Here is a 21,505-nt window from a genome sequence, read left to right on the forward strand (position 1 = left end):
TCTAAGACATGTCACTGATCTTTTCGTCTGTGTTTCCTACCTAATTCATTTCATTCTTCTGTTTTAATTTCTCCCTCTATACTTTCTTGTCAGTTGCCTTCTTGGGAATACAAAAGGACATAAAGTTATGTTTATGCCATTATGTTTCACATAATTGAGCATTTAGTAATATATTATATGACACTGTCAGTTTTACATATTAAGTCTTGAAGAGATTTATGATCAAAGCGAATGATTATGTTTTTGTCTTTATGTGTTCCATTGATTTTGGACCTGGGGATGACCTATTACAGTAAAAATATGACGCATTTTCTACTTTAAAAAAAAGGTTGCAGGATGTTAGGAAATCTTTCTTTATTCTTAGTTCTGCTTTTCAGTATCCTGATGAGGAACTGAATGCCTGTCTTGAACCATGTTGTTATTCCATTACTTTGCCACGTGCTGTATTAAGACAGGTAACGTGATTTACTTAAGAGCTTTCACCTCAGAGTTTGTTTCTATTTATATAGTATTTTCAGCACTCCATAGTCAAAAATAAGTCTGGCACTGAACGAGTCAGTCTGATTATGAAAACTGTTGTGATATTCAGTCTTATGTTCCTCCCTGTATTTTTATCAGTAGATTATGTATTCAGAGGAGAAAATTTTCTAAAATATATATAAATAGACACATAAAATGTTTTATGTGTCACTTTTTGAAGGTTACAGTCTTCTTCATCCCTTGATGATTCAAGTCCAACAGATTTATTGAAAGATACTCACACTATAAACTGCAGGAATGTAAGTACCATTGTAAGTGATAATATTTGTGAAATAAATGAACAATAACATTGCTCCTTGTTGATTATTTCCTTTGAGAAAAGAGGCCATCCTGTAAAGAATGAACCCTTTCTACTTAGCTCAGAGTTTTTAAGAGGCAATGTAGAATAGTGGTTAAGAGTGAAGTCGCTTGGGACCATACTATCTGGGTCCAAGTTGTGATTCAGACACTTACTTCTGGGTAACCTCCTGCATGTTATTTAAACTCTGCACTTCAACTTCCTCATTTGTAAAAAAGGGATTAATAATAGCACCAGTCTCTTGGAGTGGTGTGTGAATTAAATGATTTAATACACAAAGAAACAAAAACTTCACAGTGCCTGGGACACAATGTGTGCTCAATAAATGGTAGCTATTATTGTTATTTTAATAGATTCAATTCCGTGGATTAAATATACTCCTTAGGGTCTGGAAAGATGTTTTGTTTAAATAATATAAGCTACAAATTAAGTACTACCTACTATTTAATTCAATTGAACAAATACTAGCTATTTGAAATGCATTGTTGCATATACAAAAATGACTGAACATAGTGCTGAAAATGTGGAAGACCCATATACAGTTCTGATGTACCCCAGACAACAGAAAGGTCTAAAGTAGGTATATAAACTAAGTGGTGTAAGAATGTAGGAGAAAAGAGAAATTAAATCTGACCAGGGACAAAAGGGAACTTGAAAATATCTTTTTATATTAATATAGGCTTTTGATCTAGTATTTGCCAGTTTTACTCATACATTTAGCAAATGTTTATTGGGTACCCATTTTGTGCCAGACAGTATGCCAGAAACAGGGATTTAAGTCCTTGTAACACACAAGAATCTCCAAGTAGTGTACGTTATATAGGCATTCTATGGCAAAGTTCATCAACTGAATAAGACGACATAGGTAAAAGATTTCTTCTTATGATGAGCTACATGAACATTAGATTGTTTGTCCTGTGACTATTTAACAGTATGATAACATTTTGGTAAAAGTCTCTGGTTTACTCCATTCCCTACTCCAAAGCAGTATTTCCCATTGTAGTTTCATATGAGATACTGTTTTATCATCATTTTAAAAAAACTGAAATAGCTTTTCATTTTTAATTGAAAACTTTTCCTTTTGTATGTAATTCAGTTATGGTTATGAATAATGCGGGGGCTTTGAAGTCAGGTAGACTTGGGTTAGAATCATGGCTCCAACACTTTGGGCAAGATATTAGACTCCTTAGGCCTCAGATGCCTGACCTCACGACATGTGTAACATGAAACGAGATGATGCTTGTGGAGTACTTAGCACAGAATACGAAGTGTGAGCTGCCATGTTGTTGATGGCAGTGGTGGCATTGCCAGAGTGCCCGCATCTGAAAACTGCTAAGAGGTCTTTACTTCATTCAAATAGGAAACTTTCTATTTGTTATTCTTTCTTTACAGATGTCAAATAAGGAGCTGACTACACTAAGTCCTTCTGAAATAGGGGAGCTACAGGCTACAAAGCAAAACCAAAGTGCTGTTGCTCCCCATAGGCATGAACCACTCCTTGGTAAGTTTTCTTTGGCAACTGCCTGCCATTTTGGTTTGCCAAAAACTCTTTCTTAATCACTATATTTTCAGGCTTAGGAAATTTCTAGAGATGCAAACAACTTTAAGATTTTTCCCAAAACTACAGTGAGGTATCACCTCACACCAGTCAGAATGGTCATCATCAAAAAGTCTACAAATAATAAATGCAGGAGAGGGTGGGGAGAAAAGGGAACCCTCCTACACTGTTGGTGGGAATGTAAATTGGTGCAGCCACTATGGCAAACAGTACGGAGGTTCCTTAAAAAACTAAAAATAGAGCTACCATATGATCCAGCATTCCCACTCCTGGACATATATTTGGAGAAAACTAATTCAGAAAGATACTTGCACCCCAATGTGCATAGCAGCACTGTTTACAATAGCCAAGACGTGGAAGAACCTAAATGTCCACTGACAGATGAATGGATAAAGAAGATGTGGTTTATACACACAGTGGACTATTACTCACCCATAAAAAATAATGAAATAATGCCGTCTGCAGCAACATGGATGGACCTAGAGATTATCATACTGAGTAAAGTAAGTCAGACAGAGAAAGACAAATATCATATGATAGCACTTATATGTGGAATCTAAAAAAATGAACTTATTTACAAAACAGAGATGGACTCACAGACATGGAAAACAAACGTATAGTTACCAAAGGGGAAAAGGCGAGGAGGGATAAATTAGGAGTTTGGGATTAGCAGATACAAACTACTATATATATAATAGATAAACAACAAGGTTCTACTGTATAGCACAGGGAACTATATTCAATATATTGTAATAAACTATAATGGAAAAGAATCTGAAAAAGAATACATATATATTTTATATAAAATGATTCAGTTTTATACATATAAAACATATATGTATAAAACTAAATCACTTTGCTGTATACCAGAAACTAACACATTATATTTTTTATACTTCAATAACAATAACTAAGAGTTTTTCATTCAAAATCATAAATACAGTAATCATGCTGTTAATTTTTAAGTGTATGCTACTTAATGGACCTGTCATTGAAAATTTGATTATCCACTGAATCAGTTATGGGTATTATTAAAACACACAATTTCAATAAAACTAAAGCTCTTGTATTTAGGGGAAAATGTCCATTCTTAAGAAAAAGAATTTTTAAAGATACCAATCATAAAATGTTTAAGATGTAATTATTCATTTTAACTATGTTTATGCAAAGTCCAAATGAAGAAAATTGAAATGACACAATTTTATACCCCCCCATAACTGACTCTGATCTCCTGAAAATATATGTTAAAGAGAATCAAAGGACTTGAAGGAACCTGGACGTCAGCTTCACAGAGAGCCACATATTAATCATCGCAATTCTATTGTGCTTTGAAAGATACCTAGAAAACTTCGATTAATCTGTAGCTGTGTTTTAACCCTGAATTTCTAGAACCTCTTCCTTATCTCTGATTTAAATCTCATTTCCATGGTTCCTCCTTATTTCCTTTTTCAATCAAAAATCTGGGGACCGCCCCCACTTTTTTTTTTTTTTTTTTTTTTCCGCCCCCACTTTTATAAGAGTCTTTCAAATTTGGGGGAAGATGCTTTTGTCTCAGCCTTCTCATTTTGGGGTTAAACAAGCAGAGTATTTTCACAGGCAGATTAAAGTTAAATTTCTCCTTCAAGGCTCTATATACACACATGAATAAACCCCAACCCCTAGCTTCCAACTGTCTGGGAGTCTGTACCTCTTAGTTTTTACTTTCTATTAGAAAGCTAGTAGACTAGCTCACTTACGTGCATCAAATGAGTGAAGCTCAATTTATCTGACAGCAGATTGTTATAAAAATAGGCGACCCATTTAAAAATGTATCAGGCTTCTGCAATTTAAGACGTATACTTTGCCTTCAATAATACATTGTATGGTATCCTAGCCTTGCTTTGCCATTTTTGATGATAACTCATTTTTTAACCTCCAAGTGTACTTACATAAGCCTGTATTTTAATTCAATAGGAGAAGGTGCCCAGCTGGATTTTGATGCCCTCTGTGACAATGACGACACAGCCGTGGCTGCCTTCATGAATTACTTAGAAGCAGAGGGGGGGCTGGGAGACCCTGGGGACTTCAGTGACATCCACTGGGCACTCTAGCATTTGATTTTTAACTCAACATGAGAAATATTTTGAAGCATTTCGCTTACAAAAAACTATATATTCTTCTGTACTGTACTGATAACTGTTTTTATCTTTTATTCCTATTAATGGTTGACCAGTTTTTATAGATTTGCTCCTGACTTTCACAGGGGTACAGGGAAATGTGATGTTTCCCTTCAAATTCTCAAAATTTTCTATAGACCACTTTACTCACTGACATAGCTTAAAACCCACTAGTTGCTATATTTTTGCTAAAGTCTTTCTAACCAAGAATACCACATGTATCTTGTTTGGGTTTTGTTTTTATTTTTTGATGCACTTGTTTTGAGTTTGGGGAATTTAATGTGTTGACATCTTCCTTGTGTCTGAGATTCATTTATAATTGATTTATAATAGAAGATTTGTGTAATTTGGAACATTTCCATTCCTTGTGTATTTCCTTAATTGAGGATAGGGCTTATCCATTTTAAGAAAACGATGAGTACTTGAACATTTAAAGGGACAGTGCAGGGCTTCCCCGATGACGCAGTGGTTGAGAGTCCGCCTGCCAATGCAGGGGACACGGGTTCGTGCCCCGGTCCGGGAGGATCCCACATGCCGCGGAGCGGCTGGGCCCGTGAGCCATGGCCACTGAGCCTGCGCGTCCGGAGCCTGTGCTCCGCAATGGGAGAGGCCACAACAGTGAGAGGCCCACGTATCGCAAAAAAAAAAATAAAGGGACAGTGCAATTTGTAGTGGTACTCACAGTGAATACTGTATTCAGTCTTTGTAGACTTGGGCAAGCACAGAGCCACGATAGTTACGCTCAGTTGAGCACTTTGAGATGGATTTTAAGTGAGATGATTTCTTATTTAAAACTCAGAAAAGAAAAAAAAACCTGAGAGAGTTTCAGCTTTGCTTACAGAAAAGGAAAGATCTTGGGCCCTACAGCTTGGTGGTGGTTAACCATTTCCTATAAGATTTAGTCTTAATATAACCACTCAAGATTCTTATTACAGATAGAACAGGGTTTTGATGCTGAAAAGGCTTTTAGCAACCTTTAGGATTAGTCTTAGAGGAAGAAACAGGCCCAGGCAGAGTCAACGCCTTGTGTAATGTCACAATTAAGTTCATACGTCTTTTAATGTTTAATGTATATAAACCAGTTTCTTTATACACATTTGAGAAAGCAGTAGTCTCACTGGTTAAATGATTAGTTAACTGACCTAGGAACAGTTGTTGGCTTTTTAAATTATTAGGCAATTACAGTTACTATTGCCTGTAACAAAAGGTAGTTATATAAGTGTGTTTTTAAAACCATGAGGCAACGAGAAAGAATTTAAAAACCAATTTTCTAGCTATAATTAAAAATCGAGAGCATTTTTTAAACCAGTAATTAATTCAGAGGTAGCTCAAATTGAGGGCAAGAATTAAGGATATTTAAAATACTGTATGTAGGGACTTCCCCGGCAGTCCAGTGGTTAGGACTCCACGCTTCCACTGCAGGGGACATGGGTTTGATCCCTGGTCGGGGAACTAAGATCCCGCAAGCAGTGCAGCGCAGCCAAAAAAAACCCCCCAAAAAACCAAAAATAAAATACTGTATGTGTAGCTACCTTTTTGAAGATCATACTTCCATAATACCTATGGTTTTAATAGCTCTTTCTAGTTTATTACGTGTGTTCCCATATATTCTCTTTTGTGCCCCACAGGGAAAGTAATGATAGTCTAGGAAACTAATGGGGAAACTCTGAGGCTCAGATATGGGGATCAAATCCAGTTTTCCTTTTCTATGTGGTGCTGTACATCTCCAGCAGATTTCCCTCAGAGCCCCACGAAAACAAAGCATTCTTTTGACCTCACATATTTCCGTAGGCTGTAAGTAATAGATTAGAACTTTCAGACACGTTAATGGCAAACATAGCAACAGGCAACAACCAAAATCAAATGTTCCTTCACGTTTGACATTTGCAGTGGCCGTGTGGGCAAAGATGTATTGGCCTATTGTCTTGAGCCGATGCAACGTTCCAGTAATGTCAGAGGGTCAGCACCATTCCTGGTTCTGGCATTTGAGGACTTGGGAGACATCTAGGTTTAGAATAAGCCAAAAAAAAAACCCTCACAAGATGGGGGGATATATTGGTTTGTAGTGGCCTAAGCATGACAGTTAAGTCTGAAGAAGCATGAAGGATCACATCTGTTCTCTAAGCCCAGAGAGGCCTGCCTACAAATGTAACATTTTAGGGATCTGGACCATTGCAGGTCGGGCTAGACCTCCAGAGTCAGCCTAAGCTAGTGGTAGCAGGATAGGTCATTGTGGCTGCATGACCTCCAAAGCAGGTGGGGCAAAACTTCATGATGCAGGGATCTGAGAGGCAGACTTTCTAGAGGCTGGCCATTGCTGCTTGCACAGTAACAATTCTGTCTTTGCAAGAGGAGAGGTTATCCCATAGCCTTATGGATGGAAAGCCAGTTGAAGGCTTTGATCCTTTAGTAGCCCACCCTGATAGTTATCTTTTGCCCTGGACCCAGGATCCAGTCCACGCATTGTATGATACTGTAGCTCTAAGTTCAGTGCTTGCTTCAAAATGCATTCTATTTATATTTGATTGCTACTGGGAGTGACGTATTTTTATGCTTTATACTATATTACTTTTTTCTCCTACCAATTAAGTTCTTACGTTTTGGTGAAAAATATAAGTTGAATGAAAACATCCTATAAAGAATACTCTTTTTTTTTTTTTTGCGGTACACGGGCCTCTCACTGTTGTGGCCTCTCCCGTTGCGGAGCACAGGCTCTGGACGTGCAGGCTCAGCGGCCATGGCTCACGGGCCCAGCCGCTCCGCGGCATGTGGGATCTTCCCGGACCGGGGCACGAACCCGTGTCCCCTGCATCGGCAGGTGGACTCTGAACCACTGTGCCACCAGGGGAGCCCTATTTTTTTTTTTTTAATTCTGAGAATTACCTACAATGATGTAGTGGAGTGAGAGGCATACCTGGAATCAGGAGAGCCCACTCAACCTAAATTTATCTGTGTGACCTCAAGCAAGTCATTTAAACTCTCTGTACCTCTGTTTCCTTTTTTGTAAAAAGAGGTTTGATCTCTCCATTTACTTCCAGTTCTAATTCTGTGATTCTGACCCGCAGGACTCGAGCATTAGCCTGTTGCTAGACATATGCTGTCCGGTATGATAGCCGCTGGCCACATGTGGCTACTGAGTACTTGAAACATGGCTAATACATATTCAGATGTGCTATGAATGTAAAGTGCGTACCAGATTTCAAAGGCTTAGTATGAAAAAAGGGAATATAAAATATCACATTAACAGTTTTATATTGATTACAGTTCAGATATTTTGGGTATACCAAATTAAACATTAAAGTTAATTTTATTTTCTTACCGTCCTAATGTGGCTACTAGAACGTTTTAGATTACACGTGTGGCACACATTATATTTCCATTCTATGGCCCTGCTCTAGAACATTTTATTAAGTGGATGTTATTTAAGCAGACCAAAGATTATAAGTATGATATTTACCTCTAAATGCTATGGTTTAAAGGACATTTATTGATCCTCGGTTCAGTGCAAATAACTGTGAACCTCTATCAATGTATCAAATTTAAAACTTTTTTGAAATGAGTAAACTTGAAAATGTTAGACATTTTATTAGACTGAAATCAAACAAAACTTGAGGTATATGTTGACACCCTATGGTAGTCACTAAATTGGGAAATCCATTGATAAGCACAAAGACAAACAAGAAGATACAGAATAGACTTTTGGTAAATAAATGGAATTAAAGGAAAGTATCTAATTACAGTGTCATAATGGGAAAAGGCTTATATTCATTGGTCCTCATAATCTTTGACAGATCCCCATAGAGTCTAGGACACAGGTATATAAAATAGCAACTCTCTAGGTATCAGACCATGTTTAGTGGGTCCAGTTTCAGATCCTGCTGTAAAGAGGAATCCACCACTCAGGTAGGTCATTGTTGGGCTCTGGAATCAGAGATTCAGATTTGCCAAGCGTAGTATTGTGGGCACAGCAGCCCTGACGTCTACAATGATCAGAAGCCATAAAGAAAACCTGCTGCGTGGCCACTAGGTGTCACTTTCCCATTCCTATAGGGCTTTGTTTTCCTTAGATTAATTTTTCCAAGTTCCATGGGGCCTAGGACAGGCATTTATGACTTCTGTGTCTAGAATAAGTCTGCCCCTGTTTTATAAGAAATGCTTTTTAAGAGAAGTCTGGGAAGATCCCTTCCACATAAAATAAGAATTTTGGTTTAGAGACCTCTCCAGATGTGGCTCCAGTAAAAGCTGACGTTAGAAGGAAAACCCATCCAACCTAGAATATGCTTTCTGAACTCATTGGGGAGTGTTGAGTGTGTGTGTCACTGCTCTTAGTGTTGAGTTTAGGTTTGTCTTTTATACAATTTTTAAGCTCTTTTCCATTTCACTTGCTCTTGTCTGTCTGTTGGTATTTTTTAAATTTTGTGGTAAATAATGAAGAGTGAAATTAAACTATATTTTATAATAATTACTAGTTTGAAGTTTTCATTTAACATTTTAAACTTCCTCCAAAAAGTGTGTCCTTAACTATTTTATAAAGTGGAAACATAGAATGGGTAGAAGATCCAGTGTTCTAAGACCACTGGGAAGGGAGGTATATGTTACTTTATACATTTTGGGGTGTGTTCATCGGGGTGTACTAACTGCTGTCACAACTCTAAAGTGTCAGTGGCTTAATCCATTAAAGGTTTCCTTCTGCTCATATCACATCTGATGTCATTAGCACTGTCTCCCTGACTTGACTCCTCCCCCTTCCCTGCCTGTCTCTCTTTCCAACTCTCAGCTTTGCTTTCCTGTAAGCGGGTGTTATCCTCTAGTGGACCTTCTTCTCCATACTGATGCTCAGAAGCTCCAAGCACAAATTATCCTTATACCTGACAATTACAATGGAAAGAGAGCTTCTCTATTTCCTAGTAATTCACACAAAAATGTCCATTGATTAAGCCTCTGGTTCAACTTGGTTCACATGGACTTTTCTGTGGTCAACAGGCTGAAATATACAGATGGCAAGGCTTTGGTTCCATGACTAAATCTGGGTTTAAAGGCATCCTTGAAAGGGAAATCAGGTCAAAAATAGCCAACTGCCTGACAGCCTAGGGCCAGAGGAAGGAATGAGGATGTAGGCAGAAGGGACAATGGAAAGCTTGTAACTCTTGAGAGCTGATGATTTCCTAGAATTGTGTGTTTAGGTTATGTGAGCCTCAAGTCTTTCATAGTTTGTTTTTGGTGGTTGTTTTTTGTGTGTGTTTTTTTTTTTTTTTTTGGAGCGTGGGTCATGGCAAGGAATAGCAAGTTACATCACATGTTTTTAAGCCTTGGCTACCTCTTTTGTTTGATACCCAGCCACTAGTCACTTTGGAGGGCTCTGTCCATTGCCTAAGGTGTGTGTTGAGAGAGACAATAAAGGGTTGTTAAATCCTTGTCTCCCTATGTGTTTCTGGCATTGAATTTACACTTTCTTAGGCAGTCCTAGCACTAGGCTGACTGTTAGGCAGTATTTCCCACATTTACTCTTATCCAGGAAGAAATCTGTTGCATGTTACCTTGGGGGTAAAGACATCAAAATAATTTTTGCGATAAAATATTTGTTAAAAAATACTAAAATTAGAAGCCTAGATTATGTAAACTTGTAACTTAAGTGAACTCTTGGAAATCTCATTTAATACTTGGTTGAATATGCAGTAACCCAAAAGGCTTCCTGTCTATCAGAACCAACATCTAGACCAATAGCAAACAATTACCTGATTGTTCAGTTATTTGTGGGAATCCATAGTATTCTATTTCATTTAACAAAGATCAAGAAAGACATAGTTATAGGGCCTGAAATGGTTTTTTTTGGGGGGAATGGATACATATCAGATTATATGTAAGATAATCAAATTTGTAATATTTACAATAGAAAGGATACTATTCTATTTCTTTGTAATAACGGTAGCATATTTTGGTTTTAATTGGTTTTCTGATTATAAAGGAACTTTATATTCATTATCGAAAATTCAGAAATACAGAAAAGTGGGATCCAATCAAGATGGGGAGTAGAACGACGTGGAACTCACCTCCTCCCACAGATATATCAGACATACATCTATATATGGAACAATTCTCCAGAATACTTACTGAATGCTAGCAGAAGATCTCAGACACCTGAAAGGACAAGAAAGATCTGCACATAACTGGGTAGGATGAGAGGAAAAAAAAAAAATGAAGCAGAAGAGGACCTGTGCCCCTGGGAGGGAGGAAAGGTTCCCACACCCTGGGAAGTCCCAGGGACATCAGCCAGGACAGAAGGGAGCTTTAGAGGCTCCATGGAGAGCACAACAACTGGTTTGTGGCAGGCAGAGCAGAGACCTGCACAGATGGTCCGTGCCACAGCTCTGCGTGCCCCAGCCCAAGATGCATGTCTGCTGGTACAGGCTGGGGCTGGGTGCTGAAACTCGGGTTTCAGAGGACAGATCCAGGGAGAAGGCTGGGGTTGGCTGCATGGAGACAGCCTGAGTGGGGCTGGAGCGTGGTGCAGCTGCAAACAGGGGTGTACACGGAAGAAGCCCAGGCCTGCCATTAAAGCAAAGTGCCATTGATAAGTGGCGCATAAAGGGAGGGGTGGGCCCGCCTTAGCAGCCTCTTTCTCTGCCCCCCATCCACTGCCTCAGTGGGCTCCAGGAGCAGGTACCAGCAGGTTGCCCACATGCAGAGGTGGGGATGAAATCATAGCTGAGCCCCAGGGGCCGTGTGAGTTAAGAAGCAGGGCTGAGGGCTTCCCTGGTGGCGCAGTGGTTGAGAGTCCTCCTTCCGATGCAGGGGACACGGGTTCGTGCCCAGGTCCGGGAAGATCCCACATGCCGCGGAGCAGCTGGGCCCGTGAGCCATGGCCGCTGAGCCTGCGCGTCCAGAGCCTGTGCTCCGCAACGGGAGAGGCCACAACAGTGAGAGGCCCGCGTACCAAAAAAAAAAAAAAAAGCAGGGCTGAAATATCTCCCTGTGGCTGTATGAACCATGAATTTAAACCTCTGCCACCAGCTTTGTAAACTCAGTGCCTGCAGGACATCTGAGCAGACAACAGGGGCTCCTGTGGCTGGGATGGGTCTGGCTTTATCAACCATGAGCTTTGTGGGCACATACAGGTGGGGGCTGGGTGAGGTGAGGGTCTGAGCTGCCTCATTAGCTCCCACAACGGGTTCAGATACCTGATTACTGCAGTCCGGGACCTGACGTAATGGATCTGTGCTGGTGGCCTTGTGAAAACAATGCCTGAGGGACACTAGGGTCAATTGCCAGCATTCCCACGGTTGAGGCAGGGCCAAGGGCGATGGCAACAACAGTGTACTTTGTGAGCCCACACAACAGGTGAAAAGTGACACAACAGAGCGCACTCACTGGTGGACAGCTGTGACGGAGGAATATGATCCCACCTACCTCACACCGCAGCTCAGAAATGCAGCTCAAAAACGGATCTGGCAGCTTCTACTCCAACAACTAGGGAGCAGACCCTGCCCCTGACAGTGCTGTGACAACCACAGAGCAAAGAGGAGGACCCGCTCAACAGCCAGGGCAGGCTCTGGTCACCACAACATCAGTCACACCCCCTATCAAGGGGATAATGGCTAGGACACACTGAGGAAAGAGGTGGCAGGCATTCATACTAAAAACAGCCCTTGCACTAAAAATATTAAACCCACGCAGGCTACACAGGGACACCCACATAGAAATAGCCCTTCAAGACCACAGTAGATAATCGTTTCTCCTAAACTCACAGAGTAAGAGAAATATAAGTGAAATGAGGAAGCAAAGGAACCGCTCCCAGTTAAAAGATCAAAAGAACTCCCCTGGAAGAACAAACAATGAAACAGACCTCTTCCGTCTGACAGATACCAAGTTCAAAAATGAGAGAATGAAAATACTGAAGGAACTAAGAAAGGCTACTGATAGAAATGCAGATTACTATAAAAAGGAACTAGAAACTATAAGAGGAGCCAAGAAAAATTAGAAAACTAATTTGCTAAAATAAAAGCTGAGCTAAAGGCAATGAATAGCAGATTGAACAATGCAGAGCAAGTAAGTGATCTGGAAGATAGAATAATAGAAATCACCCAACCAGAACAGCAGACAGAAAGCCAAATGAACAGAAAAATGAAAGCAATGTAAGAGACCTATGGGATAATATAAAGTGTGCCAATCTATGCATAATAGGAATTCCAGGAGAAGAAAGAGAAAAGGGGACCAAAAATGTATTTGAAGAAATTATGACTGAAAACTTCCCAAACCTAAAAAAGAAAACACGATATTCAGGTACAGGAAGCACAGAAGATCCCAAACAAGATGAACCCAAACAGACCTATACCAAGACATATTATAATAAAAACAGCAAAAGTTAAAGATAGGATTCTAGAGGCAGCAAGAGAAAAACAAAGAATTACAAGGGAACCCCCATAAGGCTATCAGCTGATTTCTCTACAGAAACGTTGCAGGCCAGAAGGGAGTGGCAAGATATATTCAAAGTCCTGAAACGGAAAAATTTGCAACCTAGTATACTCTACGCAGCAAGATTATCATTTAGAATAGAAGTAGAGATAAAGAATTTCTCAGACAAACAAAAACTAAAAGGATACAGCAATACTAAACTTATCCTAAAAGAAATATTGAAAGGTCTTCTTTAAATAGAAAAGAGGCAAGAAGCTATAGGAAAGAGAAAATCACAATTGGAAAGTAAATCACTTAAATAAGCCAGTATACAGATTTAAAAAATCAAAAAAATTTTTTGTGAGGTAATAATAACCACAATGAACAGCAAAAGGATAAACATGAAGATGTAAAAGAGGACATCAAAATAATAAAATATGGAGGAGGAGAGTAAGAAAATGTAGGGATTTTTTCTTCTAGAATGTTTTTGAGCCTGTATGAATATCAGTCTAAAGCAAGTAGATACAGGAAGGGGTTAACATACTTGAAAAACAGGATAACCACAAATCAAAAACATACAATAGATTCACAATAGCCAAAAAGAAGAGAACACAAGCATAATATAAAAGGAACTCATCAAACCACAAAAAGAAAAAAAGGAAAAGAAAGGAATAAAGAAGAAATACAGAATCAACTGGAAAACAAGGTTTAAAATGGCAATGAATACATATCTATCAATAATTACCTTAAATGTCAATGGAATAAATGCTCCAATCAAAAGACAAAGTGGCAGATTGGATAAAAAAACAAGAGCCTACAATATGCTGCCTACAATAGACCCACTTTAGGGCAAAGGACACACATAGATTGAAAGTGAGGGGATGGAAAAAGCTATTTCACATAAACAGAAATGACGAGAAAGCAGGGGTTGCAATACTCATATCAGACAAAATAGACATTAAAACAAAGGCCATAAAGAAAGATAAATAAGGACACTATATAATGATAAAAGGATAAATATAAGAAGAGGATATTACACTCATCAACATATAAGCACCCAATAGAGGAGCACCCAAATACATAAATCAAATACTAACAGACATAAAGGGAGAACTTGACAGGAATGTGATGATAACAGTAGGAAACATTAACACCTCACTCACACCAATGATCTTTTAGACAAAATCAATGAGGCAGCAGAGATCCTAAATGATACAATAGAACAGTTAGACTTAATTGATATTTTCAGGACATTACATACAAAAAAACCACAGAATACACATTCTGTTCGAGTGCACATGGCACATTCTCTAGAACTGACCACATACCAGGGCACAAAACAAGCCTCAACAAATTTAAGAGTATAGACATTATTTCAAGTATCTTTTCAGACCACAATTGCATAAAACTAGAAATCAACCACAGAAAAAGAAATGAGAAAAAAATGATTACATGGAGACTAAACAACATGCTACTAAAAAACCAGTGGGTCAACAATGAAATCAAAGAGGAAATTAAAAGACACCTTAAAACAAATGACAATGAAAACACAACCATACAAAATCTATGGGATGGAGCAAAAGCAGTTCTGAAAGGGAAGTTCATAGCGATACAGGCCTTCCTCAAAAAACAAAATCACAAATAAATAACCTGACCTACTACCTAAAAGAATTAGAAAAAGAACAACAAATGAAACCTAAAATCAGCAGAAGGAAGGAAATAATAAAGATCAGAGAGGAAATAAATAGAACAGAGATTTTAAAAAGTAGAAAAAATCAATAAAACCAAGAGTTGGTTCTTTGAAAGGGTAAACAAAATTGACAAACCTCTGGGCAGGCTCACCAAGAAGAAAAGAGAGAAGACCCAAATAAACAAAATAAGAAATGAAAAAGGAGAAATAACAACTGATACCACAGAAATACAAAAAAAAAAGAAGAATTATATGCTAACAAATTTGACAACCTAGAAGAAATGGACAAGTTCCTGGAAACATACAGCCCACCAAAACTGAAGCAAGAAGAAACTGATAATTTGAACAGACTGATCACTAGAAGTGAAATAGAATCTATAATTTTAAGAAAAACTCCCTACAAACAAAAGTCCAGGACCAGATAGCTTCACAGGTGAATTCTACCAAACATACAAAGAAGAATTTATACTTATCTGTCTCAAACTCTTCCAAAAGATTGAAGAGGGAACACTCCCAAAGACATTCTATGAAGCCACCATCACCCTGATACCAAAAGAAGACAAAAACACACTATCAAAAAAGAAAATTACAGGCCAACATCTGATGAATACACATGCAAAGATTCTCAACAAAATATTTGCAAACCAAATCCAACAACACATGAAAAAGTTCATACATCACGACCAAGTTGGATTCATCCCAGGATCACAAGGATGGTTCAACATATGCAAATCAATCAATGTGATACACCACATCAACAAAAGAAAAGACAAAAACCACATGATCATCTCAAGAGATGCAGAAAAAGCATTTGATAAAATTCAACATCCATTCGTGATAAAAACCTCTTACCCAAAGTGGGTATAGAAGGAACATATATCAACATAATAAAAACTATTTGTGACAAACTAACAGCCAATATAGTACTCAATGATGAAAAGCTGAAAGCCTTCCTGCTAAAATCTGGAACAAAACAAAGATGCCCACTCTCACCGCTTCTCTTCAACATAGTATTGGAAGTCCTAGCCACAGCAATCAGACAAGAAAAAGGAATAAAAGTTATCCAAAGTGGAAGGGAAGAGGTAAAATTGTCATTATATGCAGATAACATTACTATATATAGAAAACTCTAAAAGCTCGCCACAAAAAATTCTAGAACTGATAAACAAATTCAGCAAAGTAATGGGTACAAGATTAACATACAGAAATTGGTTGCATTTCTTTACACTAACAATGAAATATCAGAAAGGGCATGTAAAAAAAATAATTCCTTTTAAAATCACATCCAAAAAAATAAAATACTTAGGAATAAACCTGACCAAGGAGGTAAAAGACTTATATGTTGAGACCTATAAAACATTAATAAAGAAAGTTAAAGATAATTCAAAGAAATGGAAAGATATCCCATGCTCTTGGATTGGAAGAATTAACATTGTTAAAATGGCCATACTACCCAAAGCAATCTACAAATTTAATGTAATCCCTATCAATTTACCCGTGACAATTTCCACAGAACTAGAAGAAATAATCCTAAAATTTATATGGAACCATAAAGGACCCTGAATTACCAAAGCAATCCTAAGGAAAAAGAACAAAGCAGGAGGTATAACCCTCCCAGACTTCAGATAATAATACAAAGCTACAGTACAAATCATTAATCAAATAATACAAAGCTACAGTACAATACAAATCAAAACAGTGTGTTATTGGCACAAAAACAGACATATGGATCAATGGAACAGAATAGAGAGCAAAGAAATAAACCCACACACCTATGGTCAATTAATCTTTGACAAAGGAGGCAAGAATATACAATGGAGAAAAGGTCTCTTCAGCAAGTGGTGTGGGGAAGGTTGGACAGCTGCATGTAAATCAATGAAGTTAGAATACACCCTCACACCATACACAAAAATAAGCTCAAAATGACTTAAAGACCTAAATATAAGACATGACAACATAAAACTCCTAGAAGAGAACATAGGCAAAACATTCTCTGACATAAATCATAGCAATGTTTTCTAAGGTCAGTCTCCCAAGGCAATAGAAATAAAAGCAAAAATAAACAAATGGGACCTAAATCAAACTTACAAGCTTTTGCACAGCAAAGGAAAAAATAAACAAAACGAAAAGACAACCTATGGACTGGGAGAAAATATTTGCAAATGATATGACCGACAAGGGCTTAATTTCCAAAATATACAAACAGTTCGTACAACTCAGCAACAAAAAAACAACCCAATGGAAAAATGGGCAGAAGACCTAAATAGACATTTCTCCGAAGAATACATACAGATGGACCACAGGCATATGAAAACATGCTCAACATCACTGATTATTAGAGAAATGCAAATCAAAACTGCAATGAGGTACCACCTCACACGGTCAGAATGGCCATTATTAAAAAGTCTACAGATAACAATTGCTGGTTGTTAGGGGAACCCTCCTACACTGTTGGTGGGAATTGGGAAGTTGATGCAGGCATTGTGGAAAACAGTATGGAGGTATCTCAAAAAACTAAAAATAGAGTTGCAATATGATTCAGCAATCCCACTCCTGGGCATATATCCAGACAAAACTATAATTCAAAAAGGTACATGCACCCCTATGTTCATAGCAGCACTATTCACAATAGCCAAGACATGGAAACAACCAAAATGTCCATCAACAGATGAATGGATAAAGAAGATGTGGTACATATATACAGTGGAATATTACTCAGCCATGAAAAGAATGAAATAATGCCATTTGTAGCAACATGGATGGACCTAGAGATTACCATACTAAGTGAAGTAAGTCAGAAAAAGAAAGACAAATACCATATGATATCACTTATATGTGGAATCTAAAATATGACAAAAATGAACCTGTGTACAAAACAGAAACAGGCTCACAAACATAGAGAACAGACTTGTGGTTGCCAAGGGGGGGAGGGTGGGTGGAGGAGGGATGGACTGGGAGTTTGGGGTTAGCAGATTCAAACTATTATATATAGAATGGATAAACAACAAGGTCCTACTATATAGTTCAGGGAACTATATTCAATATCCTGTGATAAACCATAATGGAAAAGAATATAAAAAAGAATATATATATATATATATATATATATATATCTGAATCATTTTGCTGTACAGCAGAAACTAACACAACACTGTAAATCAATTCTACTTCAATAAAAAAATGTGCAATGGTGAAAATGAAAAAAATGAAATATAGAACAGTGCTAAGAAAATAAAAATCAACTATCATTTTACTACCTAGTGAAAAACCACAATTGATACTTGAATATTTCTTTTTTCTAGGCCTTTATATTCTGATGATTTTTTTTGAAGTTAGAATCCTGCTATTTATACAATTGTATTATTCTTATATTTTTTGTAGGAAAGTAACAGATGTATATCGGTTAAAAGTCAGTATTGAAAGGCATAAAAGTACCAAAAAAAAATAGAGGGGGCAACTTATTGTTAATTCTCATTCTCTAGATCAACCACTGAAACTTTTTTTTCACTGATTATGGTATTTGTAGTTATATTTCTAAATATGGTTCTATTGCCACTTCCTGATTTATCCAGAATGGGTATAGAACAGGGTGCCAACAATTTATTTAAAATATTCCCCTCCTATGGAACATTTAGGATGTTTGGAAAGTTTTACTATTATGGATAATATGTCAGTTAACATCCTTCTACACAAATGTTTACTATTTTGTTTAGAAAGACTTTATTGAAGTGTAATTACGGATCAACATTGCCCAATTCCCATAAAGTTTGTATACAGTGTTCTTTCCAGAGTTAATTTTTACCTGGTTAAATATGTCGATATTTCCTTTTTTTTAATCTTGTTTGCTTTTATGCTCAAAAAGAAAAAGTTTTCCACCCCAAGATCGAATAAACACACACCTGTATTTCCTCCTCGGTGTCATGTGCTTTTATAGTGTCACCCTAAAGGCTTCAATCTAGCTGAAGTTTATTTTAATTGTTAACCATACAGAAGTTTACTTATTCTTTCCAAAATATTAGCCACTTGCCCCACAACCATTCAGTGACTAGTCCTTCCTTTTCCCACCATTTTGAAATGTTACCTTTACCATCAATTAAGTTGTTATATACTATTCTGGAACCTATTTGGAAAAGAGGTGGTGGGGGAGATGCAGGTAGTGGAAGGTAGGGAGGGGAGAGACTTCCGTGCTATTGAGTTAATCTGTCTATTCTTTCACCAGTACCAAACCGCTTAAATTAATTAAATGTAATAGATAGTATATCACCTTTTCTTCTGAAGGGTTCAGAACATGACTTTCCAAAACATGCTGCTTTGGCAGATTATTTTAAACTGAAGGCACTTGAGAACAGCAGGTACAGGAAGGGCTCTGTGACTCCCCCTTTCTACCTAAAAGCAGGACAAGAAATTTCCCCAAAGAAAGATGCCTTCCCTGTACCAGGAAGAGAAGAACATTCTTTCACCAGAAACTGGAAATCGATGTTGAAATGGACCTGTACAAACACACCTCGTAAAATAACACCAATCTTCCATCAGTTTCCCCCGTTTAGTTCCTAGTCACTGTCCCACAATTTACTGCCCCTAGCCCAAGCTCCTTTGTCTTATCACATCCCCGCAATTTATCCTTCCTTGTGTAAAAATGGATATAAGCTTTTGGGCCTAATAGCTTCTTCAGGTCTTCATTTTCCTTCTAAAGAGATCTCATGCACACACAAAAAATTAAAGCAATTTGAATGCTTTTCTTCTGTTAACCTGTCTTTGTCAGTTTAATTCTTAGGCCCAGTAGCAAAACCTAAGAGAGTGGAAGGAAGTTTTTCCTGCACCACACTTTTTCATTCCTTTTCACTGAAAAGTTTTAAAAATAAAAATATGTATTTCTATGAATTTATAAATTCATAAAGTAGCGAGAATAGTAGCCTTTTCTGATCTCAACATTTCTTCTTCAATAAACTTTTAAATTTATCAGACTACAAATAGATCACTTAAGTCAGTTAATCACACTTATGTTACAACTGCGTCTTTGAGGAATGGTGTTGATGTGTTTAGCATTCTTCTATGCTTTTGTTATATATAGAAGACGTTTATTCTTGGAACAACCATCTGTCCAATGCTACAGGCTGCATTCCCTTAAGTTGCTGACATTCTGAGGGAATAAGAATAAAATCTAACTTTTATTAAATTCTGAAAACGGCAGGCACAGTTCCTAAACCTTTTACATGTATTAATTTAAGCCACCTAAGAACCCTGAAGATAAATGCTGGTATTGCCCCATTTTACACATGAGGAAACTGAGGCTCAGAGTTAAATAACTCAACAATGTTTCCCAGCTCGTAAGCTGTGGAGTTGGATCCAGACCTGAGCGGCCCAGACTGTTGCTCTTAACCTGCGTTTTGGTAAACCTCTTGATTTGCTGTGGGACTCTCAGGGTCTTTCTACCTTCCCCTAATCCTGTCCTAAACGCAATGCACCACTATTTTTCTTTTCTTTTCTTTAAATATTTTTTAAATTGTAAAACACACAATACAATTTATTGTCTTAACCATTTTTAAGTGTACAGTTCTGTAGGATTAACTATATTCACATTGTTGTCCAATAGATCTCTAGAACTTTTTCACCTTCAAAACTGAGACTATACCCATTGAACAACTCCCTACTTCCCCCTCCTCCCAGCCCCTGATAACCACAATTCTACTCTCGGTTTCTATAAGTTCAGCTGCTCCAGATCTCGTATAAGTGGAGTCATACAGTATCTGTCTTTTTGTGACTGGCTTATTTCACTCAGCATAATGTCTCCAAGGTTCATCTACGTTGTAGCATATGCTAGGATTTCTTCCTTTTAAGGCTGAATAATATTCCATTATATGTATATACCACATTTTTATTCGTTCATCCATCAATAGACATTTGCTTCTACCTCTTGGCTATTGTGAATAATGCTTTTATGAACATGGGTGTACAAATATCTCTGCAAGATCCTGCTTTTAATTCTTTTGGATACATACCCAGAAGTGGGATTGCTGGATCATATACGGTAGTTCTGTTTAACTTTTTGAAGAACTGCTATGCTGTTTTCCATAGTGGCTGCACCATTTTACATCCCTACCAGCAATACACAAGAGTTCTGTTTTCTCCACATCCAAATAACACTCGTTATTTTGTTTTGTTTTTTATAGTGGTCATCCTAATGGGTGTGAGGTGATATCTCATTGTGTGTTTTTTTTTAATTTTATTAGAGTATAGTTGATTTATCATTGTGGTTTTCATTTGCATTTCTTTAATTGTTCGTGATGTTGTGCATCTTTTCATATGCTTGTTGGCTATTTGCATATCTGCTTTGAAGAAATGTCAAGTCCATTACCCATTTTTCAATCAGGATATTTTTGCTATTTAGAGTTGTAGAAATTCTTTATACTTTGGATATTAACCCCTTATCAGATACATGATTTGTAAATATTTCTCTCATTCTGTATGTTGCCATTTCACTGTTGTTTCCTTCGATGCACAGAAGGTTTTAAGTTTGATGCATTTCCATTTGTCTGTTTTGTCTTTTGTTGCCTATACTTTTGGTGTTTATATCCATCTCAGTTGCTGAAGTATATAACCTATCTATCTGGGAAAGAAATACATTACAAACTTTTAAAGACCATAGTGAAATGAATTTTGAAAACCTTAGGAAATTTCAAATAGGTAGAAGGAAGTTATATTTACAAATCATTACTTAGTTCAGCATAGTAAATATGAGAAGCTAATTTACAGTTATATAAGAAGAAATGGGACAAAGAAGAACTATTCTTCTAAGATATCTAGAGGAGGTATGGCAGGACATGGTATTTATGCCACCATCCTCTTCACATGCATGGCAGACATGGCTAAAG

At 37.5% G+C, this 21,505-nt stretch overlaps 1 protein-coding gene across 5 annotated transcripts in view; it reads left to right on the plus strand.

Annotated features, from left to right (window-relative positions):
* BMAL2 (basic helix-loop-helix ARNT like 2) overlaps nt 1-21,505 on the plus strand; it is a 126,225-nt gene that overhangs the window by 83,957 nt on the left and 20,763 nt on the right. For 2 of the 5 annotated variants that reach the window (XM_033430202.2, XM_012533427.3), the window contains 3 exons: nt 701-779; nt 2,231-2,339; nt 4,350-4,905. In XM_033430202.2, coding sequence (XP_033286093.1) covers nt 701-779; nt 2,231-2,339; nt 4,350-4,486 — 325 coding nt within the window. In that variant the 3' untranslated portion in view covers nt 4,487-4,905. Of the gene's footprint in view, nt 1-700; nt 780-2,230; nt 2,340-4,349; nt 4,906-21,505 lie in introns of those variants that run through there. The other 3 variants (XR_004483810.2, XM_049694198.1, XR_004483811.2) reach the window with 3 other exon arrangements.

This window comes from Orcinus orca, chromosome 11 (assembly GCF_937001465.1).
Source record: "Orcinus orca chromosome 11, mOrcOrc1.1, whole genome shotgun sequence".
Classification (NCBI taxonomy): domain Eukaryota; kingdom Metazoa; phylum Chordata; class Mammalia; order Artiodactyla; family Delphinidae; genus Orcinus; species Orcinus orca.